We start from the raw sequence: 27757 nt of genomic DNA, 5'->3' as shown, positions 1-27757 counted from the left end.
CAGGAGAGGGTGGGATTATGCAGGAGAAGGAGGAATAGCAGGAGGAAGAGGAGTGTGAGGAAGAGCAGAGACACAGCAGGAGGAGGAGGAGCAGGAAGAGGAAGCAGCAGAAGGTTCCACCCCTCCCTGTGTCTGCAGCCTCCCCCCAGCCCCAGGAGTGCTGCTCCCCTCACATGCAGCAGGTGACTGTGGAGGGGGATCCACAATTTTCACGGGGTGAATCTTGGTGTTTCTGAGCTTTCTTGGGCTAAATGTTGGTGCTTTGCTTTTATATGGGAGCTGAATCTTTATCTTTTAGAGGAGGTGTTTGCTGACTTGTGATGTTCAGGGAGTTTTTGATTTGTGTCTTGAAGTTTGTGGGATTTTTGGGCTGAATCTTGGTGTTTTGGAGGTTCTTACAGATACAAGATTCCAAATGACTTCCAGGGATGAACTTGGGTAAGGCGGAACCTCCAGTCCAAGCAGCTCTTCTCTTGTTTTTCCCTCTAACCAGGATTTGTCATTGCCTGGGTGTGGCTGGATGGAGGAGGAGGAAAAGCCCCGGAGATGCTGCAGGAGGAGGAGCTGCAAACCCAGCCCAGGGAGCTGTGGGGAGGAAAGAGCCCCCCTGAGCCAGGAAGGCGGGCAGAGATCCAGGCGGAGCTCGGAGCTGGTGGAGAAGCCTCATGGCAGGGAGAAGCCCCACAAGTGCTTGGAATGTGGGAAGGGTTTCAGCTGGAGCTCCAACCTGATCGAGCACCAGAGGATCCACACTGGGGAGAGGCCCTACGAGTGTGGGGAGTGTGGGAAGAGGTTTCGGACCAGCTCCCATCTCCTCCTTCATGAGCAGAGTCACACAGAGGAGAGGCCCTTCCGCTGCCCCGACTGCGGGAAGGGCTTCAAGCACAACTCCAGCCTCACCGTGCACCGGCGCATCCACACTGGGGAGAGGCCCTACAAGTGTGGGAAGTGTGCGAAGGGTTTCAAAGACAGGTCTGGCCTGACTGAGCACCAGGTGATCCACACTGGGGAACGGCCCTATGAGTGCTTGGAATGTGGGAAGAGCTTTGGGAGGAGGTCACACCTGAGAAGACACCAGCGCATCCACACTGGGGAGAGGCCCTACAAGTGTGGGGAGTGTGGGAAGGCGTTTCAGACCAGCTCCAGTCTCCTCGTACATGAGCGGATTCACACAGAGGAGAGGCCCTACCGCTGCCCTGACTGCGGGAAGGGCTTCAAGCGAAACTTCAGCCTCACCGTGCACCGGCGCATCCACACCGGGGAGAGGCCCTACAAGTGTGGGAAGTGTGGGAAGAGCTTCAGACACAGGTCTGGCCTGATCGAGCACCAGGTGATCCACACTGGGGAACGGCCCTATGAGTGCTTGGAATGTGGGGAGAGGTTTCGGTGGAGCTCAGACTTTAGAACACACCAGCGCATCCACACTGGGGAGAGGCCCTACGAGTGTGGGGAGTGTGGGAAGAGGTTTCGGACCAGCTCCAGTGTCCTCCTACATGAGCGGATTCACACAGAGGAGAGGCCCTACCGCTGCCCCGACTGCGGGAAGGGCTTCAAGCGAAACTCCCACCTCACTGAGCACCAGCGCATCCACACCGGGGAGAGGCCCTACAAGTGTGGGAAGTGTGAGAAGAACTTCTCCATGAGCTCAAACTTGACCCAGCACCAACAGAGGCACCACTAAGGGAAGCCCTGTAAGTGCTCAGAGTGAGGGAAGAGCTTGGAGTGAGGGAAGAGCTTGGTGTGCTGCTGCAGCTCCATCCCCCATGGGAGGATCAGGCCTGGATGATCCCCAGTGACCCCCGTTGGGCAGAGCCCTGATGATCCGTGGTCCTGGTGATCCCTGTTGGGTGTGGGGAAGGTGTTGGCTTTTTCTCCTTGTGCTGCTGTGATTTTGGTGGGTTCCCATGGATGGGGGATGGGAGGTGAGTGGGGGGTCCTGGTGCACTGGGGGGGCTCATGGCTCGGGGGGTCCCAGTGCTTTTGGGGGGATCGGTGAACAGGGGAAGCAGGTATTGAGGGGGTCCCAGTAAACTGGGGGAGACCCTGATTATAACAGGGGGTCCTGGGAGATAACGGGGCGGGTGGGGGTTGGGGAAGAGACCAAACCCTAAGGGACTCCCCTGGTGCTGGTGAACCCCCCAAGCCCCCTCAGTGCTTGGGGTCCCCCCCAGTCACAGCACTGTTCCTGGGAGTCCCACAGCTCTGGGGGGATCAAAGGGGAGGGGATGGAACCTCCGTCATGGGTGGGGGACACAAAGGGGAATCCAGGCCCAGTGCTTGGGGGGGTCGGAGCACGAGGGGGGCCCGGTCCCTGTCCCGGTGCATGGGGGTTTTGCTGCCGGGGTTGTCCCGGTGCCTGGGGGGTTCCCAGATTTTGAGGGGGGTCCGGTCCCTATCCTGGTGCTTGGTGAGGGGGGGGCAGTTGCCGGGGGGCTCCCACTGCTCGGTAATTGGGGGGTGTTGGAATCCAGGACATTCCTCTGGCTGCCAAGATGGCTCGAGACCCTGGCAGTGGGCTCAGAGACCTTGGCACGGTGTCAAGAACAACAGTGGCTTTGGTTTTAGCCCCTGGAGAAAATTGCCAACTTTGTATGAGGAATTACAAAATACAAGGGTTTGAGTAGCGTGGTAGGTGAATTAACACAGGGTGGAAAAGTAAAATTTTAGGGTTTTACAATACGGGGTTTAAGGGAAGAAGATGGAGGGATTTGGGCGTGTCCTGACTTTCTGCTCCTTCTTCTTGCCCTCCATGTCTTGCTGAGATGATGACACTATTCTATTCACTGTCCAACATAAATGATAGATATTGGCACGTTAATGTAAACACAGTACAGGTAGTTTTTAGTGTAAAAGGCAAACAGCGCCCTGAGGGCAGGGAGGCTGCCACAGACCGAGCTGCCAGACACAGCTCAGCAGAGCAGACAAAGCGTGTTAGAGACAAGGGAAAATAAACGGCCCTGAGAAGCAAAGCTCCACATCTCGACTCCTTCTCTGCCCGCGTGGGCTGGGAGAAAAGGACTTTTCACAATCTCGGGGTCATCTCGACCACCAGAAAACTGAGGGAGGGTTTCCACTCGTCCCAGTGCCTGGTGAGGGGGGGTCAGGGCTCGACGGGGTTCGGGGGCACTGAAGGGGGTGCGGGTGCGGTTTTTGGGGGGTCCTGGCACCCCCCTGGGCAGGGTCAGTGCTCAGCAGCGGGGGCTGCCTGGGGACCCCCCCGGCCCCGAAATCCCAGCGGGGTCTCCTGCAAGGCACTGAGGGGAGGCTCGTTCACCCCCCTGCCCCCACCAGCGTCGCCAGACGCCTTCCCAAAGTGCTCTCAAAGTGCCCTCAGGATGTCCCCGAGTCTCTGCAGAGGTGACACCGGCCTGATTACAGCCCAGTGGTGATGTTGCTCTGTGCATAGCAGCCTCGGGATGTCCTCCATGGCTCTTTGGCACTGCTTGGCCACCACGCGGCCACCGTGGCCAGGAGAGGGACAGAAGAAGAGGGTGTTGATGTCCCCAAGTGTCCCCAGCAGGTGATGCGTGGCCAGGCGGGCACTGGCCTCCCACAGCTGCTCAGCCTCAGCCACTGTGGCCACCAAGGCCACACGGAAATCAGGGGACACCTCCATTGTCCCCTCCAGGGCAGCCTCGATGTCCCCGAGCCGGCGCTGCAGCTCCCGAGGGAACGCGGTGGCTTCGTCACACGCGGACACCAAGTCCCCCAGCAGCCCCAGGTGCAGCTCCAGCCGCTGTCCGCTCCTGATGGCCGCATCCCTGCAGGCGTCACAGAGCTTGGTGGCCCCCTTGGCCAGCCGGGCCCAGCTGTCCATGAGCCTGTCCAGCACACACTGCCAGGCACTGGCCAGGGCTCTCACATCGGCCCAGGTGGTCCCTGGGGTGTCCCCGAGGTGGGCCAGGGTCCAGCCCAGGGAGGGGACAGGGTGGTGGCCCAGGGAGGGGACAGGGCGGTGGCACAGGTAGTCCTGGAGGTGAAAGATCAAGGTCCCCACAGCCACCCGCAGGAACTCTGGGGACACGGCCAGCAGCATGTCCCTGTGCGGCCTGGCCACGGTGGCCGTCAGTTCTCTCAGGGTGGCCACCAGCTTGCCCAGTGTGGCCACCACGGCCACCATCGCCTCCAGCAGCTGGTGGGGGGACAGCTTGGGAGGGGACAAGGGAGGTGTCAGGGACCTGGTGGCACTTGTGGCCTCCTACAGTGGCCCCTGTGCCCTCCCAGGGTTCCATTGTCCCCTCCCTGGAGGGCTCTGCTGTCCCCTCTGTCCCTTTGCCACCCCCTCATCCCCCACTGTCCCTCCCTGTTCCCTCCTGCCACCTTCAGTCCCCTCCACCCCTCTGCCCCCCCCCGTGTCCCCACTGTCCCCTCCTGCCACGCCTCTGTCCCTCTGCCACCCGTGTGCCCCCAGTCCCCTCCCGCCCCCAAGCCGGGATTGTCGCACCTCGTGGGGCTCCATGGCCGCTGGGGACACTCCGGGGAGGGGACACGGCCGGGTACACTTGGGGACACGCGGGAACATGGCTGGGGAGGGGAAACAGGAAGAGGTGACATCATCGCCCCAGCCCCGCCCCACCTTTGGCCGCTTTTGGGGAGTCCTGAGGAGATTTTGGGGAAGTCCTAGGTGAGCTTTAGGGGGTCCCAGGTGAGGGTTTGGAGGGTCCCAGAGGAGAATTCCCAATGATTTGTGGTTTCCCAGCTGGCCAGGTGAGGTCTGGGGGTCCCAGGAGAAGTTTGGGGGTCTCAGGTGAGAGTTTGGGGGGTTCCAGGTGAGGTTTGGGGGTCCCAGGTGAGGTTTGCAGGGTCCTGAGGAGATTTTGGAGGGGTGCAGGTGAGCTTTAGGGTGTCCCAGGTGAGAATTCCCAAAGATTTGGGGGTTCCCAGGTGAAAACAGCTCCGGGGGACCGAGGGGGGAGGGGCTGGGGAGGTTTCGGGGTGTGTCCCATGGGTGGGGGAGGGGCGGTGAGGGAGGGTCTGGGGGAATTTGGGGGGGTGGGTGGGGGCAGGACGAACCCCCAGACACTGACCCCGCCCCCTTGGGCCCCGCCCCGTGTTTTAGCCCCGCCCCTCGCTGCTGGACACGCCCACCGAGCGCCCCGCCCCCTCAGGCCCCGCCCCTCCCCATTCCCAGCTCCGCGTTCTGGCCCCGCCCCCCTGAGGCCCCGCCCCGATCAGCCTTGGCCCCGCCCCTGAGTAGATAGTTTTATCAATGGAAACCAAGAATCGCCACAAATCGACCCAAAAATTCAAACCCGGGGGAGTGGGGGAGCAGGACCACACCTGTGATTTCACGGGGGAGGGGCCAGGTGGGATTTTGGGGGGTTCTAGGTGGGCTTTGGGGGGGGTCCAAATGAGTTTGGGGGGCCCCAAGTGTTCCTGGGTGGGTCCAAGTGGGTTTTGGGTGGGCCCACGTGGTTTTTGGGGGGATCCAGGTGTCCTTGAGGGAGGTTCAGATGTCCCAGGGGTGATCCAGGTGTCCCTGAGGCATTTCCAGGTGTTTTTGGGCGTGTCCCAGGTGTTATTCAGGAGGATCCAGGTGTGCCTGGGGGTTCCTGCTGTGTTCAGGAGGCATCCAGGTGTGCCTGGGAGGGGTCTCAGGTATCCTGGGGGCAGTTCCAGGTGTTCCTCCATGGCTCCAGGTGTTTTTTGGAGGAATCCTGGTGTCCTGGGTGGATCCAGGTGTGTCTGGGCGGGGTGCAGATGCCCAGGTGTTCTGGGAACTGGTGATCCAGGTGGGCAGGCACCCCAACATCTGGGTGGGCTGGGACTCAGGTATGAGGGATCCAGGTGAGAGGAAAGCAGGTGTGAGGGTCCAGGTGCCCAGGTGTGGGTGGGACCTGGTTATCCAGGTGTGATGTCACCTGGTTATGACATCACCCACCTACCCAGGTGTGACATCACCTCTCCACTCAGGTGTGATGTCACCTGGTTATGACCTCACCCCCACCCAGGTGTGACATCACCAGCTCACCTGGCCATGACATCACCTGTCCACACACCCCTCCTGCCCAGCTGTGACATCATCCAGATGTGTGACCTCCAGGCTCATCTGGGCGTGACATCACTGTCGTGCCCACCTGTCCCCTCCCCTGTCACCTCTCCAGCCCACCAGGTGTGATGTCGCCAACTCCACCAGGTGTGATGTCACTACACCAGGTGTGATGTCACCTCACCAGCTGTGATGTTCCCCCCGTCCCCAGGTGTCTCATCCCCCAGATGTGATAATGTCACGCACGTGACATCACCGTGTCCCTGCACAGGTGGCTCTGTGTCCCTGCACCCACCCAGGTGTGACATCACCTGTGCCAAGGTGTGACATCCGTCCCTAGCTGTAACATTACCTGTGCCCAGGTGTCACCCAGGTGTTACTCAGGTGTTACTGAGGTGTGATGTACCTGTGTCCAGGTGTGCCAGGTGTCACTCAGATGTGGCTCAGGTTTCACTCAGGTGTCACTCAGATGTGGCTCAGGTGTTGCTCAGGGGTCACTCAGGTGTCACTCAGGTGTCACTCAGGTGTACCAGGTGTCGCTCAGGTGTCACCCAGGTGTCACTCAGGTGTGCCATGTGTCACTCAGGTGTCACTCAGGTGTGCCAGGTGTCGCTCAGGTGTCACCCAGGTGTCACTCAGGTGTGCCATGTGTCACTCAGGTGTCACTCAGGTGTGCCAGGTGTCACTCAGGTGTCACTTAGGTGTGCCAGGTGTCACTCAGGTGTGCCAGGTGTTGCTCAGGTGTTGCTCAGGGGTCACTCAGGTGTCACTCAGGTGTGCCATGTGTCACCCAGGTGTCACTCAGGTGTGCCAGCTGTCCCCGCACAGGTGTCCCGGTGCCTGACGAAGCCGTCCCTCCACACGAAGGTGCGCTCGCAGGTGCTGCGGGTGCAGGGCCGCAGCCCGGGGTGGGTTCCATGTCTCGGCAGCGCTGTTTCATCCCGAGGCGCTCGCGGCGCTGCGCGCAGGTGAAGGCCGCGGGCCCAGGTGCAGGTTCAGGCGCCGCTCGCGCTGCGCTGCGAGAACGCCTTCCCGCAGTGGCACAAAACACCTCGGCCGAGCCGCACCAGCTCACCTGGGCGGCAGGTGAGGGCTGCGAGGGGCCGGGACCCGCCCCCGCCGTGCGGGGCGCGCTGCGGGCGGCTCCGGGATTCGCCATCCGGGCGGGTCTGCGCGAAATTCCCGAATTTTTGTGTGTGATTCCGGCGGTTCTGTGCAAAATGCCCAGCTCTTTGGTGAAATTCTGCCGGTTCTGGTGGAAATTTTCTTTTGTGTATTAGGACTTTCTGTCTGCTGCCATCTGTGGTTTTGCAATCTTTCCCTGGCTGCAGCTTGTGGTCTTTTATAACTTTAAGAATATTTTTATACAAGCACAACTTATTACCTGTACACTTTACGTAAGCACGAATAATTCCATAACATATATTACAATAGGGCTGCAGAAATCCTCCTGCAGATCCATGGGGATGCAGAGATCCCCTGTTGGAATCTGTGGTATTGATGATTCCAAGATTGTAGGAAGTCTCTGTCAGCCCTGCTGCCAAAGAAGAAGTAATAAATCGTCTGTGCTGGTTTTCAAGGTTGTTTATTCTGTTTATCTCTAACATGTTCTGCTGCCCTGCCGCAGCTCTGTCCTGCAGGGCAGCGTGTGGGGCTCTGTCCTCAGTGGGATGTTACAAACATTAAATACCAGAAACTCCCTGTGCTATATTTACAATAATGTGCCAATATCTGTCACCTACGTTGAACAGTGTGTCCCCAGCCTAAACCAACAGAAAAATGCCAAAACTACAGTGAAACATGGAGGGCATGAAGAAGAAAAAGGACAAGACACATGCAATTTCTTCCATCTTGTCCCCTTTGGGCCCCTTATCGAGAACCCTAAAATTTTACTTTTGCACACGTGCCATACTTTCTTATTACTTATATCAAACAGAGCTTGTAATTCATCCTGTAAGATTGAAAACTCTTTTCCATCGACAGAGATCAGAGACAGTGTCTATGGGGGGTCTGTACAGGGGGGTTCCTGACCCCTGCCAGGGACCCAGGACTTCAGGGCAGCCAAAGCGACGCCCTGGACTGCCACAATCCCCCTGCGGGTCCATGGAGATGCGGAGATCCCCTGCAGCCCCTGCAGGAGCCGGGCTGGAGCTCGGCGATGCCTGAGAGGAGGCTGTGAGCCCGCGGGCAGAGGGGCCCCGCTGGAGCAGCCTGTCCTGGCAGGACTGAGCCCGTGGCACAGTGACCCACGCTGCAGCACTCGGAGGGGGCTGTGCCCAGGGGATGGACTCCGCTCCGAGAAGTTCCTGGAGAAGTCTCGGCCGGGAGAGAGCGCAGGGTGCAGCAGGGAACGACTCCTGTCCCTGAGCAGAGGGAGAAGCCCCGGGGGATGAGCTGAGCATGGCCCCATTCCCTGTCTCCTGCCCTGCCGGGGGAGGAGGTGCAGCTGGGAGCAGGGAGGCGTGGGGAAAGCTGCATTTAAGGCTCTGCACTGACTTCTCCTTCTCCTGCTCCCAGTCTTTGGAGTTTTCCGCCAGAAATCTCTCCCCTGCCCCACCCACCCACAGGGCTTCGGGCAGGTTTCCCTTTAGGGGGGAAATCAAAGCGAAGCACTGACGCGCTAACGAGGGGCAGGAGAAGTGAGGCTCCTGGGCTTCCCGCAGAGGCGGAGGCACGGGAGGCGCAGGGCCGGGAAAGCCGTGGCGGGAGGCGCGGAGAAGTTTGTTTGTGTGGGCAGCTCAATCCCGGCTCGGGCCCGGGCCCGTGCCGGGGCTGTTCCTCATCTCCGGCTTTCCCCTCACGCAGCCCGGGGGCGCCGAGAGCGCGGGGCGAGGCGGGGCCGTGCGCAGAGCCCGCCCCGAGCTCGCTGCCATTGGCCGCCGGTGCCGTCAGTCGCGGTTGCGGCGCGCTGATTGGTGGGAGCGGGGCGCGGCGCGGCCCCGGCGGCGGGCTGAGGGCGGCCGTGGCCGCGCAGCGCCGCCATTGGCCGAGCGGCTGTGCGGGCCCGGCAGCGGCGGCAGCGGCCGGAGCGCGGTGAGGCGGCGGCGGCGGAGCTCGGAGGCGGCCCCGGCGCAGGTGGGAGCCGCGCTGGGCTCTGCGGGGGCTCGGGGCCGGCTGCGGGCGGAGGGGGCGGCAGGGGGCTCCGGCGGCTCGCCGGTGCCGTGTCCGGCCCGTGCCGGCCCCGGGCTGAGGGCGCTGCGGGAGCGGCTGCCCGCGGTCTCCTTCCCGCCGGGGCCGGGCAGGAGCCGCTGCCGGAGCAGCGCTGGCTCGGCCCGGCTGCTGTGGGCAGGACAGAGGGGCTGCCCCGCGGCCGGGAGCGGGCGGGGAAATTCCCGTCGCCGGAGGTTTGTGTGCCCGGAGGAGAGCGAGGAGTCCTGTCAAAGTGACTTTATTGCCGAGCAGGGGCAGAGGCCGTGGGGCATTTGCCGTGCGCTCTCTGCCGTGGCTGTAGTCCGCAGCCTCCTTTTTATCCTCATTTTCCCGGCCGCATCTCCCTCTGCCTTTGCCCACCGGCTGAGTTCCTTGGAAGGTTCCGACTTCCCGATGCGCCTGGAGCCTGTCCTCGTTAATGTGCACCCTCCTTTTGTAGAACAGCCGATATTCATGGCTCTGTTAAGTCTTTGTTCTTCTCCTCGAAGTTCGGGTATGTAGCGGGACTTTGAGCAGCCGTCTGGGTCAATTTGTAACATTTATTGGACCTGATGGTTTCTCCCCTTCTCTACAAGTGCCTGGCCCTATCTCCAGGCAGATTCACTCCTTGACTCTGTTTTGTTCTTCCCGGGTCCTCTTTGGTTTTGGGATTATTCTCGGTGCCCTCATTCCCTGTCCTTTTGTAGCCGTTTGTGGATCAGGAGGCCTGGCTGCCACCTGCATGCCCTGGCTCAGCTGCTGGATGAGCTGCACTGCCAAGGTGGGGAGCATGGTAAAAAGATGAGAGTTGCTGCAGCACAGAAGAGGAGAAGCAGCATTCGTTTGACCCCTGGTCTGCCAGTGCACCACAAAACCGCGTCCCATACCCATCCTTTCCACATTTGGGTCAGAACATGAGCTGCTTTCTTATTTCCTTTCTCATCTTTTTCACCAGTTTTCCTTGGTCATCTCTTTGCCAACAGCAGTTTGAGTCATTTAATTTTCCATAAACTCCTCCTTTTTCTGCTAACAGATAATCTGATCCCATCCCCTGGTGAAATGTTGTGTTCCTCATTTCAGTGGCTTGGTCAGCAGGAAGGTCAGGAGCTGGAGTTGTCTGGTTGGTTCTTATTTGGAGGACAGCTTGTAATTTAATGATGCCATTGAAATGATAAATGGGTTCTGTGGCTCCTGATATGAGTTTCATAGGGTTCCCAGGGGCTGGTCTGTGGTGTTGTAGAATTTCTTCTGGTAGCCGTTTTGGTTTTTCGATTTTTGACACTCCCTCGGGAGCCAGGGCTGCATCAATTGACTGATTTTCTCTAATGTAAACATCAAATACTTGTATTCTAACTGATTTTTCTGAACTTGTGGTAGCAAAAACCCCAATGCTCGAATCCACCCTATAAAACACAGACAGTGACAGATTATGTTGGAGTGGGCAGAGGGATGATCCCTCCCTTATTTTGGTGAAGTTTTCCCAACATTCTCCATTTGCTGTTTCCCTTTGCAGCTTCAGCCATTTCTGTTGCAGAGTCAGAGATCCTCACCACGGGCTCTGCCTTCAGCTGTGCAAATTCCATCTGTGGGAGATGGTGGAGTTTGGGATGAGGGGGCAGAGGGAATCAGCCCAATTCCAGCCCCAGGCAAGAAACCCAAATACATTGTCCATGCTTTACCCCAGCACTGTTAATTTGCATTTCTTAAGCTCCTCTCCAGGCTGCTGGAGGGAAAATTCTTTTCCAGGTCAGCCATTGGATGACTCATATGTGGCCACCCCAGAATATGCTGCTTTTATTTTTTCTTTTTAAAGCATATTTTTAAACACACTATTAACTGTTAATGAGTTAAAGGATTACCTTTGTGATAAATGAATGCTCCAATTTATTAATTAACGAAAATTTATTAAATGATCAAAGTATAAATTTGGAGAAAAAAAAAAAGAAGAGCCACAATCCAGTCAAAAAGGGTCAGTGCAGAGCCTGGGTACCGGTGCTGGGCGAGACACAGGTCTGATCGCTACAGCAGAGGGTCCCCTCTGTTTCACACCGACTATCCTGCCCGAGGCAGAGTCCCTTTTCTTCCTTTCAGGTCTGCACATATTCCTGTGGAGTTCTTTCTCTGCAAGGAGCTGAACAAAACCATGTCCGGGGAGTGATAAACATCCACCATGTGTTCCTAGAATCCAGGAATCCAGTAATCCAGTATTGAGATGTATCTCACAGATGGCTCCAGCTATCTCAGTCTTAGATATTTATCAGGTATTCATCATCCTGGTGGATCACCTTGAGGAACACCCATCTCTGGGCTGGCCACATTCATTCATTTGTAAATGAAGATCTCCTTCCTCTAGTCCAGGTGGTTTCAACACTGTGATGCAATCCCGGACACTGACTTGTGTGCTTAAAAATCTTTTTATAAGGGTATTTCTTACCAATACATACATAAAATATATATGGCAATTTTTATCTGCATGAATTATCCCATATACACAAAACAATCCCTCCCCTTCTTTCCTGCTTTCTAAACTTTCTACATAATTATGTGTGACTTTTCCCTATATTACTATCCCATTTCCTAGTTCTTTATAAGAAGGAAATAATCCTCTTAGTTCCCTGAAGGCTTATTATCCCACTCTTGTCTTGGAATTCCCTGGTACAATTTGTAGACATCCCCTTCTCCCTGTATCTGCTCTTTGAATCTGGCCAAAGCATCTGCTGCCCTACCGTGTAGATTTTCCTCCCCCAATTTCATTATTTTTGATACCTGATTTGTTTTTCCCATAGCACATTCTGGGTCTGTGGGCATGGCAGCCACCTGCATACCCTGCACTACTGAGTGTATCGACCTGATAAAGCATGGTATCAGGCAGGGTAGGAATATGATCCCAGCTATTGAACACAATATAAAAAAATATTACCTTTTTCCACCGTGCTCCATCAAACAGATGATCCCACCAGGATGCTTGGAGTACGGAGTTCCATTTTTGTACTGGGACATGTGCTACCCTTTTAATTTCTGTCACAGGCCTCTGATGGTTTCTCCATAGTCATCAATCTCTATAGAGCATTATGATTCATTAAACTTTCCACAGACCCCTACTCCCTCTGCTAGTAAATAGTCCAGGGCTATTCTATTTTGATACACAAAGGCCCTCATTTGGGAGTGTTGTTTAGACAACAGCTCAAGGGCATTTGAGGTGTGGTTAGAGACCATGTCTACCACTGCCCAAAATCTTATTAGTCGGTTTAACAGATAAATTGGGGTCCTATACCCCCAGCTTTCATCCTGGGCCCATGTTGCAGGACCATAATCCTCTATTATTCTTTCTGCTGGCCACTTCTCGCCCCAGGTCTGACCCCCACCAAAGATAGGGAATTTCTTTTTCAAATCCCTTCTTCTGCTCAAAGTTTTGTATAAGGGGGCCCCTAGTGAGCTGCGTTCTGATTGAGGTAGGGTAAAGAAAACGTGTCTGATCAATTGAATAGTGCATGATCCTCTCCGCCACTGAGGTAGTTTGCTGTATGCTTTCTTCCCACAAATCCAATATAAACCATTCAGGGGGTTTCCACCTGACTTTTGTGTTTTCAGGTTTACTCCAGAATCCTCTCAATTCTCTAAGGATTGGTAAGGGTTAGCTCCAGAGCCTTTGTTCCAGCAGTGTTCGATTTTTTTCTCTCCATTCACATTTAGTGCCTTTTTCCCAGCTCCAGTACCCTACTAGGTACCTACTAGGTACTGGAGTACTCCAGTAGGGATTTCTGGCTGCCAGATTCTGCTTTTGTTAAAGGAATTTACTGTTGGAGTGAACAGACATGAAGTGTATCCCACCATTTCAGTGTGCTCCTTTCCCTCCCTGCTAATGCAAAATGTCCCAATTATAGCATTATCCCATTTCAGGAGTTGATCTAGAGCTAAGCTCTCACCTTTTCAAGGCCACTTCTCTGCAGACTTGAGCCCTCTGCAGATCCAGCAATTGGACAGCCCCAATTCTGTTGCAGTTTCTTGCATCAGATCCACAAATAGGTTTTGATCGGAGGCAGGGAAACTCCAACTGGTATATTGTTTTTTGAGCTGATCATATTGCTCGCTTAGGGTTCTCAACCTTTCTTGCTCCATCCTTCTTTTTCTCATCTCTGCCTCTTGTCTTTTTAGTTCCTGTGATACCTGTTTAATTTTGCTCTCCGGGTCCACTCGCTCTTTGTTCTTGAAAAGCAGAACATCCTGTCATATTGCAAACAAAGGCGGTCATCCTAATCCTCTAAAAGGTCCAAGATGACTGGCTTATTTTTGAGGGACATCTTGGACTCATATTTTAAGTTCTCCCTGACCCAGTATGTCTGTCCACCCATAACACACATTCCCAAGTGGTTATTGTCATAACACAATGGGTTAGCCTGAAAGTATGCTACAAACACTGACTCCATCCTTCCCCCAGTCCATACTGTGCGGTTACATTTATCACAGATTGGGACAGATATCTGTTCAACATTTCTTTTATGTTCCTTGTGCTCTGACTGCCCGTCCTTGGGGGTCGCCCTTTGTGAGTAACACCTTATTCTTTCTTTTAGCTTGCGTATCCCCTGCAGGGTGCCGTTTATGGGACAGTGCCCGCTTATCTTACCCTTGCCGCAGTTCCTTGGGGCTGGGGCTGTCGGAGCCTCCGATTCCCCGTGTGCTCTCTGGACAGTCTGTATGCAGAGCCCGCACCTTCACCGGGGCCTCACACCTCTGTGCTGGGCCAGTTAGTGCAACGTGTGCTGGTCTTGAGGCACATTGCTGGACTCAGATTGATCAGGATCCCCACGATTATTATTCCTCTGCCTTTGCCTGTGCTCACTGGGTTGCCACCAGTGGTGAGGTAAACCATTTTCTCGGCAGCAAGAATAGTCTTCTGTGGTGTCATACCTGGACTGAGCTGCATACCTCCGTTTAAAGATGCTCCACCTCGGTAGTTTAACTGTATCTGCACTGCAGGGTACTTTATTTAACCTCCGGCACTCAACAGTAATGATTTGAGCTTTTGATCTCAATTTTCCCCTTAGCCTGTTTTGAAACAAATGAAAGCAGATCTCAGAGTCCGCTTTGATTATTCCTAGGCTTGTGGCAAGCTCTTGTTGCTGTCGAGGCAGGATGGGAATGAATAGACTTGACTCAGAAGGCTGCTGAGAGTAAAACTCCCATTTATTCAAAATACACAGCTCTTTTATACAGAGCTTCGCAAGGATCAAATCTATTTGTTCTGAAGTGAAAACAACCCAGAGCATTGGTGCAAAAGGGCTTGACACACAGTGATAGAACTTAACTATAAACAATGTGAAAAACAAGAGAAATAAAGCATTATTTACATTCTTTCCCAGCTCTTTCCCAGCTTTTTGCCTGGCTAGAAACTCTCAGTTTCTTTCTTTGACTGAATCTGAGACCCACAGCTCTAAGATATGGCTAGTTCCCCTTCTAGGCACTTATCACATAAACCCTTTGGCCAATATTCCCTTCTACAGTGTGTGACCCAAACCTTGTTACAATACTCACATTTGAAATATACAAATGGATAACATTCACAATGAGGTTCAGTGCACGTTATCAGATCCCTGTCAGTCATTTACTTAGCCACCACAAGGTTATCTTCAAATCCCCAGGAGGAGAGGTGACTTTTCACTCTGGCATCTCTTCCTGGTGCTCGACCTTCTTCACTCGGGATGCGTGTGTCCACCCCTTTTCTGCTGTTTGTATTGCTGTACCTGTGGTTAAGAGGACGAGAAAAGGGCTTTCCCAGTGAGGTGTCAGTGGGGCTTCTCTCCACGTTTTTATGAGCACTTTGTCCCCAGGTTGTACTTTATGTGTGGAAAAACCTAAAGGGGCACCTTGTGTTATTATTCCCTGCTTCTGCAATTCCTGCAGATTCTTACTTATGGCTATGAGATACGGCTGTGTCTGTGCATCTTCTATCCTCGGATGCCCCAGTGGCATACCATGTTCATATGGCATCCCATACAGCATTTTGAAAGGTGACACTCCAGTCTCGGAGTGAGGCATGGTCTGGATATTCAGCAAGGCTAAGGGGAGGCGCTCTAACCAGGACATTTTTGTTTCCAGAATCAATTTTGCTAATTGAACCTTTAATGTTTGATTTATCCTTTCAACTTGTTCAGAGCTCTGAGGATGCCATGGGGTGTGGTATTCCCACTGGATCCCCAGAGCGTTGGCTTGTGGTCTAATAATTTTTGAGGTGAAGTGTGTCTCCTGGTCCGCATCTATGTATTTTACTAACCCACATCAGGGTATGATTTCTTCTAGTAGAAATTTTGATACTGTCTGAGCCATCACCTGAGAGCTCAGGAGGGCTTCTACCCTGTGGGTTAATTTGTCCACTACTACCAATAAAAATTTATATCTCCCCACCTTAGGCAGATCAGTAAAATCTACCTGAATCCTTTTGAAAGGTCTGTATGCCACTGGGTGACTTCCCAGTGCCAGCTGCCGTGTTTTTGCCTGATTAATCTTTTGACAAATCATACACCCCTGCACCTCTTGTTTTACCAGTTCATAAATCCCCTTGCACCTGAAGAATCCAGGGAATTGCTCTGCCAGGGCCTGGAATCCCCAGTGTGTTTGTTGATGTAATCTCCTCAGGATGTTTCTGCTGTAGTCTTTAGACAACAGCTCCCTCCCATCTGGCAATTTCCACTTACCTCCTTCTAGCTGGCCTCCTATCTTCTTGTACCCCTCGATTTCCTTCAGGAAGGGGTGGGGAGGATATTCCTGAAACTCCCCTTCTTCGATTCCTGGGGTACTTACCTTCATTAGAGGCACGCTTTTGTCCTCTTTGTCTGGTAAATTGTTCCCTTGGGTCCTGAACTGCATTCCTGTCTGGTGCCCTTTCACGTGGACTATGGCAATTGCCTCTGGCCCCCTTATAACCTTTAAGATTTGCCTGATTATTTCTTCATGCACTAGCCTCTTTCCCTGAGTATTGAGTAACCCTTGTTCTTCCCAAATCTTTCCAAATATGTGTACCACCCCAAATGCATAATTTGAATCTGTAAAAATTGTTCCTTTTTTCCCTTCTAATTTCCACAGGGCCCTCAATACTGCGTACAACTCACAAGCTTGTGCTGACCATCCGGGATTCAGGGGTCCTGATTCCACTACCACCCCGGTTTTGCCATCAGGAAATATCCTGATTTCCTTTTCCCATCTATGACCCTTGCAGAACCACCCACAAACCATTTTTCACCTTCTTCTAAATCTGGCCTTATTTTGATCTGCAGCTCCACCCCTTCTGCGCAGTCATGGGAAGGCACTCCTGCGGCTTCCCCAGCCAGGAATCGCGCGTGATTTTGCACCGAGGTAGTTCACAATTCCAAATCCCGGGAGTGGATTAATACAGCCTCATATTGTAGGAGCCTGGCGTCAGTTGGCCACTTGTCAGCCTTTTGCTGCAGAATGCCCCGACGGTCACCTGCAACCAGGGACCTCAGATAACGGGAAGCTGGACGGGACAGAACACACATCCAACCAATATGATTAATGCAACGTTCTCCATTTATTCGAGAGAAGATGGCAGGTTGTATACACTTCTATATAGTTTATACTTTACAAAGCACTCTCATTGGCAAGCTAACATTGTTTACCTTTGTCTTAAAGTGGCCTAAACCTTACACTATAAACCTATACTACTTTACACCCAGACAGCCCAGTGCTTCGCATCACACCTTAATACAATTTCTATCTGCGCCACAAGCTCTTAATTTCTAACTGTGTCAGAGGCTGGAAGGCCTCACAAGCCCCAAATCTGTGGCCTAGACTGAGGGGTAGCTCAATTCTCACTCCAGACATAAATCATGCCCTCTCTCTCAGCAATTCTGTAACAGTCACCTTCTTAGCCTTCTCCACCAATACTGTCACTGCTGCAATTGCTTGTAAGATCTCTGCTTACAGGATCTAAAAGCTTTGATACATACCCCACCAGCTTCTTGGCCCCTGCCCAATCCTGCGTTAAAACCCCATGGGCAGTGTGATTACTGATGTCCAGGAACAGCTGAAAAGGTTTCTTTACATCAGGGAGGTTCAACTCTGGAGCTGCTGCGAGGGTTTCTTTTAATTTCTTGAAACCCTCCTCATCCTGCTCTGTCTACTTTAGCTTGTCCGTGATAAGCTTTTAATGAAGAAACTTTTCCTTCTCACTATATCCCTCAATCCATTGCCTGCAGTATCCTGGAAGCCCCAGCAGCTGCCTGATCTCCTTTTTTCTTCGTGGAGGGGGTAAAGTAATGATACCTGTTATCCTGTCCAGATCCAACTTCTTACCTTTTGTTAACCAATGCCCTAGGTACTAGACCTCAGGCTCTGTGAACTGTAATTTCAATTTGAGACCTTCAACCCTTTTTCCCTTAAGAAGTTTAATAGTGCTATGGTCCCACACATCCTCCTCCCTGAGTCCGGCTGCCAATAGGTCATCTACGTATTGTAGTAATTTGGTCCCTTTAACGGGCACAAACTCACTTAGGAGTTTTTCAAGGGCTTGTCCAAATAGGTTTGGTGAGTATAGAGAATAGATTTACCACCCTCAAATCTTGCACCAGCCTGTAATTACCATCCGCCTTCTGTACTGCCAAGATAGGAGTGTAATGTCTTGACATGCACAGTTCCAATGTGCCTTTCTTTATTAGATCTTCTATTACAGCCTTCAGTCCATTCCTGCCTTTCATGGGAATGCAGTACTGTTTAATCCTGATTGGATCCTCCGGTCTCTGGATCTCGGTGTGAATTGGCTCCATGTTTAACCTCCCCGCCTCTTCCCAAATCACACTTTGGGATTTATCTCATTTTTGTCCTCAGCGGTTATTTTGTATAAACTTACTGTGAGCTGGGAGTCCTGTGCTATCAGGCTTATCCCCAGAGCTACCATTAGATCCCCTGCCAGCAAATTATAATCTGCTTCTTCTACCAGTACTATGTTCCCCAGATAAAACTTATTTTCTATTTCCACATTTGTTAAAACCGGAACCTTAAAGGGTTCCCCTTTAGCCCCAATGACCACCATTGAATCCTTGCTTTTAGTACATCCAGGTGGCAGTCGCTGAACTGTAGTTCTTTCTGCGCCTGAATTGACCAAAACCACCAATTCTTGTTTTTGGGGTCTAATTTTTAATTTTATCAAGGGCTCTCCAGGTGTTCTGGACCCCAAATTATAAAGCCCCTGACACCTCTAATCCTCCTGGAAGATCTGTTCATCCTTCATTCTCTTCTTACAGTCTCTTTTGAAGTGCCCTTTCTGTTGACAGTAAAAGCACTCAGGGCTGCTAACCTGTTTGTTTATGCCTTTCTTCTGAGAGGGGTTAGGTTTTCCCTGGGGCTGTTGTGTTTGTGCCAGCTTTCCGGGATTTTGTATCTGCTCCTGTTTTTGCACTTCCCTTATTGTGCCACCAGTATCCTTGCCTGTGCTTTTTATTTTTCATCATTCCTTCTCATGTAAGCCTTCTGTGTCTCCCTTAGCAATTCTTGGAGGCTTTTCTCTTGACAAGTTTCTCTTTTTTCTAGCTTTTTCCATATGTCCTCCCATGATTTAGCAACAAATTGTGTTTTAAACAGAATACCCCTGACAGGTGAATTAGGGTCAGTGCCCGAATACATTTGGAGGCTCTTTCTCAGCCTCTCCAGCCATTTGGTGGGTATTTCATCCCTCCCCTGGCATTCCCCCAATGCTTTACTAATGTTCTGTCCCTTTGGTACCATCCCCCAAATTCCCTGTATTACCATGTTCCTTAGCCCTATCATTTTAGACTGATCCTTCTCTGCCTGGGTGTTCTATGATGGCCTCTGTTCAGGCTTTCTCTCGTGCCACTCCCTCCCTGGGGATTCCTGTGTTCTCAATCATTTATTGCAGCCTGCCGTATCATGTCCCGTTCCTCAGCGTTGAATAACGACCTTAGAATGGCGCAGATGTCATCATATGAATAGATGATGTTCCCCAAAAATTCATCCAGCCTCTCTGCCACCCCGAGAGGATTATCCATTAATTTCCGCATTTCCTTGCTGAAAGCTCTTACATCTCCCATATTGATCGGCACATTTACGTACCCAATGACTCCGGGAGCGGTTGGTACTTCCCTTAGAGGGTAAAGACTGGGTCTGTCCCCTTCCTCCTCACTATCGTCATGGTTTTCTCTCCGTGTCTTGCACCGTGTTCTGCTAGCTGGAGGATAAGCAGTTTTCCCAGGGGGAGGTGTGTGCCCGGGATCGTCTGCCTGTTGTGGTGCAGGTGGGGCTGGGAGGGACCTGATGGGTCCGGCAGCAGCGGAGCCGAGGGCTGTGTGTTACACGGCGGTGCCTGTGCCTGTGCAGGCTGAGGCGGGTGCCCCGCTGGTGCAGGCACAGGGGCCTGAGCCTGGGGAGGAGAATTCAGGTACAGGGGTGGAAGATTGTCCAAGGGCTCTGTCTTGGTTTGAAAAGGCAGGAGTCTGTGAAGGAAGGCAAGAGCCTCTTGTGAAATGGAAAAGGTAAACTCCCTCTCTCCGAATTACCACAATTTCAAAAAAAGCTCTTAGGTAAAGATATGGGAATGGGAATAACAGTTCTTTATTAGGAGAAAAACTAAATAAAAATAATAATAATAAAAATGTAATTAGTACAAACAAAACTAGTGAGAGTCAGAAACCTAACACCCTGAGGAGTTAGGGTGTTGGCAGTAGTCTAGTTAAATGGTGGCTGTTTTTCCTGGAGTGGCAGATGAAATGCTGCTGGATTGGTGATCTCTAGAAGGGTGGAGTTTTCTTTGAAGGTCTGGTAGTAGTTGGGCTTGGTCTTCCTCTGGGAATCCAGCAGAGAAATGAGCTGCTTTTCTGGAAATCCAGCTAATAGCTGCTCAGTGTCCCAAAAAGTGCAGATTTTATGCAGGTAGGGGTGCTTGGCTCCTCCCCCTGGGTGGAGCATCTCACCATGGGATGATGTAACTTTACCGGTCATGCAGTGAGTCATTCAATGGTCCATGAACTGAAGATATCTCCCCAGAGGGAGACATTGTTCTTGGAAGAGATAAGAAAACTGCCCAACCTCCAACAGATGGCATATAGAATACATGCTTATTTTACAAGCCAGGACAATTGTTATGGAAAGTTATTCTCATGGTGTAATCTCGTCTCTGAAACTGCAGGGGAAAAAAAAAATTCCAACAATATCTTTAGTGCTAGAGAGTCAAGGCATTCCTTGGTTCTGGCAAAGATGTGCAACAGAAATCATTTCATTCACACATAGGCTGGCTGTGCAGAGAAAATTATCCCATGACATGTGAGTTTTACTACATTTTCCTAAATTTATACAGTCTGAACCAATCTAAATCCATTGGTTTAATGTTCATTGCTTCCAAGTTGTGTAGTTTTTAGTATTTGGTTTCCTACTGGACCCAGATTTCTTTGCCTCTGATGTTAATTAGGTTCGAACTCCTGGATTTCCTTCTCAGCCTTTTGCAGGCCAGGTGCCTCTAACTCTGCCGGGGGCAGTGTCTGGGGTAGGTGTTGGTTGCTGTTTGCTGCTGGGCACTGATGTTTTGTGGGTATCTTTTGGGGTATTCCCAGTGTGTTGAGATGTTAAACTCATCTCCATTGAGTGGTGTAACATCCCTTGAAAAAACCTTTAACATTTCTTTCCCCAAGGCAAAGGCAAAGCAAGCCTGAGTAGAGAAATAATATTTTTTTTTAATGAAACTTGCTACATTTTCCACCAACCCAGCTAATGCAGTGTGAGTGTAACTGAGTGGAATTGTCCCGGTGTCTCCCCAGCAGCTGTGGCAGTGCAGGCCCAGCGAGCACTGAAGCTGCAGCAGTGGCAGCAAGGGCTGGCCCCGGTGGCTGGAGCTGCCCAAGGAGGGTGGCCAGGCCGAGGATTTCAGCAGAGGATGTGTGGGCAGGCCCAGGGCCTTGCCCCGCTGTGGAGCCCTGGCTGCTGCTGCGCTGCCTTCAGTGCAGGCTCAGGGGGGCCTCCCATCCTCCTGCTGCAGGCGGGAAGTGCAAATCTCCGGGGCTGCAGAGACCTGGAGCCCAGGCTGAGGGGTCCCCCCGTGTTCAGCTGTGCTGGCGGCTGTTTCTGGCCTCGGGGCCCCTTGGCATGGGCCACGCCACTTGGCCACCAGTGGTGCTGCTTTGCACTCCTTAGGCAGAGCCCATGTCCTGCTTGGATGTTGGCAGCAGCAAAGTGCCAAGGCAGGCTCTGTGCCAGCCCAGCTTCCTGGGGGAGAGATTGCACCAGAGACAGGATTCTGGCCACAGACTGCTTTAAATGTGCATCCCTTATCTGCACCCTGCACTAGGTGGAGAATTCCCAGGGTAAGGAATTCCCAAGATCAATTGCAAGGGGAAGTCATTGAATATCTCCCCTGGGTTTGGCTCTTCTTCTTGCCCAAGCCAATGGCAAAAGCCATACCCATGGCATCTTGGTTTCTATCCCCAGCTTCCACAGGTGTTTCTTTCCCCATTCATTCTTTGTACCCAGCCTGAGCTCTGGGGTTGCCAGGGGTTATGGAGGTCCCATTGTATTCCTAAAGCTCCCATAGCCCCCTGGAGGATCTTTCCTGGAAAATGAGTTCTGCTGTCTGAGTTTGTTGCTTCCACAATCCCTTTTATTGGAATTATGTCTTTTAGAAATACCCTAATAAGTGATCAAATGGGCAATCAGAATTGCTTTTGCCCCCCTGTTAGGTGAGATGGTGTCACCAGAAGATATTGAAGCCTTCCTGCTCAGGGCATTTCAGTGCCAGGCTCTTACAAGCACACACAGCTGTGCTGGTTGAGCTGACCATGGGGGTAACCTGCGCTTTGTCTGATTCCCTTTCCTCAATAACAGCGTGTCTTGGAACTCTTTTCCCTTCTGCTGCCCTTGAAGAGCCATCCACAAAGACATTTTCTGCCTCAGGCCAGGCAATGTCTCCTGAGTCTCCCCCAGGCTGGGTCTGGAGCTGTGTCACTTGAATGCAGTGCTGGGTTTCTTCCCAGCCCCTCTGTGGGCTGTTCAAACAGGAGGCTGGGTTAAACCCTTCCCCTGTCCTCAGTTCTGAATCCTCCTGTGCCACTGAACAAGCTTCACACTGTAATAACCGAGCACTGCTCATCCATTGCGAGGCTCTTTTGGTTATCAAAGCTTGAACTTGATGGCAGACTGGAACAGTTGGAGATCCTGTTGTCATCAGGTTTTGGGCCTCAGTTCTGTTGAATCTGTGGCTGCACAATTCTGCAGGCAATGAGGCCGCTCTGGCCACTGGGTGAAACGTTTCCGCCCAAGGATTCATTTGGCATGGCCCTGTTGAACATTCACCTACAATTCCAATTTCTTTTCTGAGTCTGGAAGAGCCAGAGCTGAGGCATCAATATTTTTGGCTTTTCATTTTCTCAAGTTTTGCTCACTTTCTCCTGTCCATACCACAGCATGGAGGCTGTCTGCGGTTAAAAAGTCCTACAATGTTCTGGCTGGAACAGAGAATCCTTAATCCATGTTGTGTAATTCCTATTAATCCTCAGAATTGTCCGGCTCCTTTTTGGTACTGGGAAATGTTACTTCTGTGATTGCCCAGACCCTCTCTGGGTCAATCCACCGGGAATCTTCAGTCCCACTATTTCTCAAATATTTAACCTTTTTCTCCAGCATTTGCCTTTTTTTTATTTCAAAAACTAAAAGATGATTTTTAGACAGGAAATTCAGCCATTTCACAGAGGCTTTGTCTAGCACTTGTTCTTGTCCTCCTCATTGGAGCCATCTGATTCCCTGACAGGCAGGATAGGAGTGCTGTAGGGAGACATCCCTGGCTCCAAGGGCCCTGCCTTTAGCAGGGACTCCGTACCAGGCTGTGAGCCCTTCCTTCCCTCCCCTGGAACAGGGTGTTGCTTTTAGACACCACTTGTCCTGGTTGCTTCCAAGTAATTTGGAGAGGCTCCACATCAAATTTTCCCTGGGGCTGCCCACACCTCTGGGTTCCCTTCAGCACAGGCCTTGCCAGACATTTGACACAAAGGTACAGCAGCAATAGCCTCTGTATCACATTTTACAATATTAAAATGCCACCATCAAATTCCTTCCTAGTTAATTACAATCAGAGTAGGAAGAAAAAGAAATTAGTTTATTTCAAACCTATCCCCCACAGCTCCTAATAGTGCATGAACAAATGACACCAGCTCAGTTTTCCCATTTATTCCCTTAATAATGAAAACACTCCTTTAGAATTTTCTCCCCCTATAGGAGATAGGAAATGGAAGGAGAGGCCCCTGTGTCCATCAGGAGAGGCCTCCTCTGGATGCAGACCCAGCCTGAATGTTCTCCAGGGCTCCAGTGTGGTGGGTCCCCGGTGGGATGGGAGCTCAGAGAGCCCTGACAATCCATGTCCATGCAGGGGTGGACTTGCTCCTGCTGAGGGTGCTGCTGTCTGTGCTTGCAGTGTCCTTGTGGGCTGCAGCTGGAGCCCTGACTCCTTCCCAGGGGCTGTTTGGGTGGGCTCTGCCCTGGCCAGGAGGGCAATGCCTCTGCCAGGTGCTTGTGGCCGACCCCGTCATCCCCTGGGTGCTGGGGCCCCCTTGGGCTTTGGGGTTGATCCCTCAGGGGCTGTGGGAACTCTGCCATGGCCTTTGCCTTCAGCTTGGCCTTTTGCTCATCCCTTCTTGCCTTCAGCTGCTGTGCCTTTGTGCCCAAGTGCTGCAGGGCCTTCTTGTGCCACTCCTGCAGCCCCGGTCACTGCCTGTGGGTGCTCATCCTCTGAGAGCTGCTGAGCTTTCTGCAAAACCTTTCCTTTCTGCAGGGACCCAAAGCAAATCCTGAACAGCAAATCCTGATCCTTCCATGTGCACTCTGCATTTCCCAGCTGTTCCTTTGTTTTCCCCGTTGTGCTCAGGGTCCCTGCCCAGCCCGTGTGGCAGAGCCGGTGCCTGTCCTGCCGCAGTGTCCAAAGGCGGCCCCCCCGGCGGGCAGGGCCGGCAGCTCCCCGGGGCCGGGCAGCGGCCGGGGCGTCCCGCAGCCTCCTGGGGGCCGGGGGCCACTGCCGGCCCTGCCCGGGGCTGGTGGGGTCAGGCAGCGCCCGGCGCTGAGCCCCGGCTGCCCCACAGCCCCGGCCCGGCCCCGCAGCTCCCCACAGGCCCCAGCCCGTGCTCCCGGTGCCGCACCTCTGCGCCCGGTGCTGCCGCTGCCAGCGCAGAGAAACCCCTGGCATCCTGACCTCCTGCTTTTCCTCTCCTGGAAACTGGGGATGGAAAGGTTCTGGATCAGCTGGCAAATTGTGAGGATAAGACCCTGCTGAAAAACATTCCAATCCTGAGTATTGTTCTGTTCCCCCTCTTTTCCAGCATCCATTTTCTTACCACATAGATTCCTCCTGCTGCTTCTTGCCTGAACAATATTGCTGCACACTCCCCTTCACCCAATCCCTTCCCAGCACACCGTCCATCCATCCCCTGTTGTACAAATCCCTTCTCCACTTCCCTCATTGCCTCCCTGGGTGCCCATGTCCTTAATTACCTCTGGGGGAATGTGCAGACTACCTCAACATTCTCCCAAGGGACCCTTCAGAGACATTTTGGGATCATCATCCCTTTGGCCAGGACCCCTCCCTGGCTTTTCCTTTTCTCCCCTCCATGAGTTCCCTGCCATGTTCACTCCCCGAGGATCCCAGGGCACTCACTGATGAGATTTTCAGTGCTCTCTCCCTGCTGACTCTTCACAGACCCCCTGATGTGTCACTCGTCTGTCTCCTGGTCACTCCCGGGCCCCCAGTCAATCACCGGTGCTGCCGCCAGCCAAGGGAGCCGATCACCCAAAGTGGGTGAGGCACCTTCAGCTGCACTCCCTGCCCGCCGCCCCGGACGGTGGAAAGAATTCGGGATGAACCCCAGGGTGTGTGGAAAAATTGACATGAGCAGAGAATTCTGTCCACAAAGCAGACGGAGGAATCCTGTAAAATTTCATTCCTAAGAAAAGGGAGAGGCCATGGGACATTCAGGCCATGGGATCTCGCCAATTGTTGGAGGACACCATCTCATTTTCATCCAAATTTTCCCAGCTGCATCTCCCTTTCCCTTTCTGTGTTGGCTGAAATACTTGAGAGCTACAGACTTCTCAATCCACCTACTACTTACCCCTTTCATATGCACCCCAGTTTTGTATAGCAGATGATACTCATGACTCTGTTAAGGCTTTGTTGTTCTTCTCCAAGTTAATGAATTTAGCAAGACCTTGGCTGAGCAGCAGTCTGTGTCATCAAATAACATTTTCGGAAACCAATGGATTCTCCTGTCACACCCTTATGTACAATTCTCTAGCCCTATCTCCGAGCAGATTCAGAGCATCTGTTTGTAAAGACACTTTCCTGTTGTTCCTTTCATGGGGTCCCCCGTTTGTGGGACATCCCCCCTGGAGCAGGGTGTCCCCTCTGTGCTGCAGCCCCAGGGCTCGGGCAGAGCTCAGCCAATCAGAGCCCGCGGCGCTGATGACTCACCAGTTGCCAGGCAGACTCGCAGCTCCCCGCGTTCCCCACCTGGACCCACCTGCACCCCCCCCTCGGCCCCATGGCCCCGCGAGGGGAATTTGGGGAGGTGGGAGTGGGGCAGCGCCAAGGCCGGGCCCCCCCGCGCTGTCCTGGCGGGAGCGGCTGCAGTGGGGACCGAGTGCGGGCGGGAGCGGCCGAGAGCCCAGCGCTGCCCCAGCCCGACCTGCCCCAGCTCCATCCCTGCCCCTGCGCTGGGATGCTGTGGGGCTGGGGGGAAGAGGGAGCCGGCAGTGGGTGCTGGGCCTGGGGGCAGGAGGAGAAGGGAAGGAGAAGCAGGCTTGAGGAACAGAATGGTCAAACGATGCAGGTGGCAGGAGAGGGTGGGATTGTGCAGGAGAAGGAGGAATAGCAGGAGGAAGAGGAGTGTGAGGAAGAGGAGAGACACAGGAGGAGGAGGAGGAGCAGAAAGAGGAAGCAGCAGAAGGTTCCGCCCCTCCCTGTGTCTGCAGCCTCCCCCCAGCCCAGGAGTGCTGCTCCCCCCACATGCAGCAGGTGACTGTGGAAGTGGATCCACGATTTTCATGGGGTGAATCTTGGTGTTTCTGAGCTTTCTTGGGCTAAATGTTGGTGCTTTGGTTTTATGTGGCAGCTGAATCTTTATCTTTTGGAGGAGGTTTTTTCTGAGTTGTGATGTTTAGGGAGTTTTTGATTTGTGTCTTGGAAGTTTGCAGTATTTTTGGGCTGAATCTTGGTGTTTTGGAGGTTCTTACAGACACAAGATTCCCAATGACTTCCTGAGATGAACTTGGGCAAGGTGGAACCTCCATTCCAAGGTGCTCTCCTCTTGTTTTTTCCCCAAACCAGGATTTGTCATACCCAGGGTGTGCCTGGATGGAGGAGGAAAAGCCCCAGAGATGCTGCAGGAGGAGGAGCTGCAAACCCAGCCCAGGGAGCTGTGGGGAGGAAAGAGCCCCCCTGAGCCAGGAAGGCGGGCGGAGATCCAGGCGGAGCTCGGAGCTGGTGGAGAAGCCTCATGGCAGGGAGAAGCCCCACAAGTGCTTGGAATGTGGGAAGGGTTTCAGGCGGAGCGACCACCTGGTCCAGCACCAGAGGATCCACACTGGGGAGAGGCCCTACGAGTGTGGGGAGTGTGGGAAGAGGTTTCAGAGAAGCTCCAGTCTCCTCAGTCATGAGCGGAGTCACACAGAGGAGAGGCCCTACCGCTGCCCCGACTGCGGGAAGGGCTTCAAGCACAACTCCAGCCTCACCGTGCACCGGCGCATCCACACCGGGGAGAGGCCCTACGAGTGTGGGAAGTGTGGGAAGGGCTTCAAAGACATGTCTGGCCTGATGGTGCACCAGGTGCTCCACACTGGGGAACGGCCCTATGAGTGCTTGGATTGTGGGAAGAGCTTTGGGAGGAGGTCAGGCCTGAGAAGACACCAGCGCATCCACACTGGGGAGAGGCCCTACGAGTGTCCCCAGTGTGGGAAGAGGTTTCAGACCAGCTCCAATCTCCTCCTCCATGAGCGGATTCACACAGAGGAGAGGCCCTTCCGCTGCCCCGACTGCGGGAAGGGCTTCAAGCAAAACTCCAGCCTCACTGAGCACCAGCGCATCCACACCGGGGAGAGGCCCTACGAATGTGGGAAGTGTGGGAAGAGCTTCTCCAGGAGCTCTCACTTGACCCGGCACCAACGGAGGCACCAGTAAGGGAAGCCCTGTGAGTGCCCCGAGTGAGGGAAGAGCTTGAAGTGAGGGAAGAGAGTGAGGGAAGAGAGAGAGGGAAGAGCTTGGTGTGCTGCTGCAGCTCCATCCCCCATGGGAGGATCCGGGCTGGATGATCCCCAGTGACCCGCGTTGGGCAGAGCCCTGGTGCCCCCGTATGGGGAATAAAACAGAGAGTAAAGCAATGGAGCTGATAAAGGGGCCCGACATCTGAGGCCTGACTGAGCAGAAACTGTGGGAGACACAGACACAGTTTCAGTCTCCCTGGGCAAGAAGTGACCAGGCAACATGGTGTGAGTCTTTGTGATAAAATAAATGTTCCCAGGTTACTGGATGTCACGAAGAATGTGTAACCAATGGGAAATTGTTACCAAAAACAGAGCCCTCTGTAAGCACCATACAAGTAAATCCCTTTATAAACACCTGGTACACTCAATAAAATTGGCTTTGCT

The 27757-nt window shown here is 53.2% G+C and overlaps 1 protein-coding gene across 1 annotated transcript; it reads left to right on the top strand.

Moving 5' to 3' along the window:
- The first annotated feature begins 33 nt into the window (after positions 1–33).
- Positions 34–27757, top strand: LOC144247600 (uncharacterized). The gene is made up of 2 exons (XM_085565262.1): positions 34–1602; positions 26792–27757. The coding sequence occupies exons 1-2, from the start codon at positions 521–523 to the stop codon at positions 27288–27290; spliced, it is 1581 nt and encodes a 526-aa protein (XP_085421388.1). The 5' UTR covers positions 34–520; the 3' UTR covers positions 27291–27757.

Source organism: Lonchura striata, chromosome 35 (assembly GCF_050655825.1).
Source record: "Lonchura striata isolate lonStrDom1 chromosome 35, ASM5065582v1, whole genome shotgun sequence".
NCBI classification, from domain to species: domain Eukaryota; kingdom Metazoa; phylum Chordata; class Aves; order Passeriformes; family Estrildidae; genus Lonchura; species Lonchura striata.
This window is presented reverse-complemented; position numbering and strand designations above follow the sequence as displayed.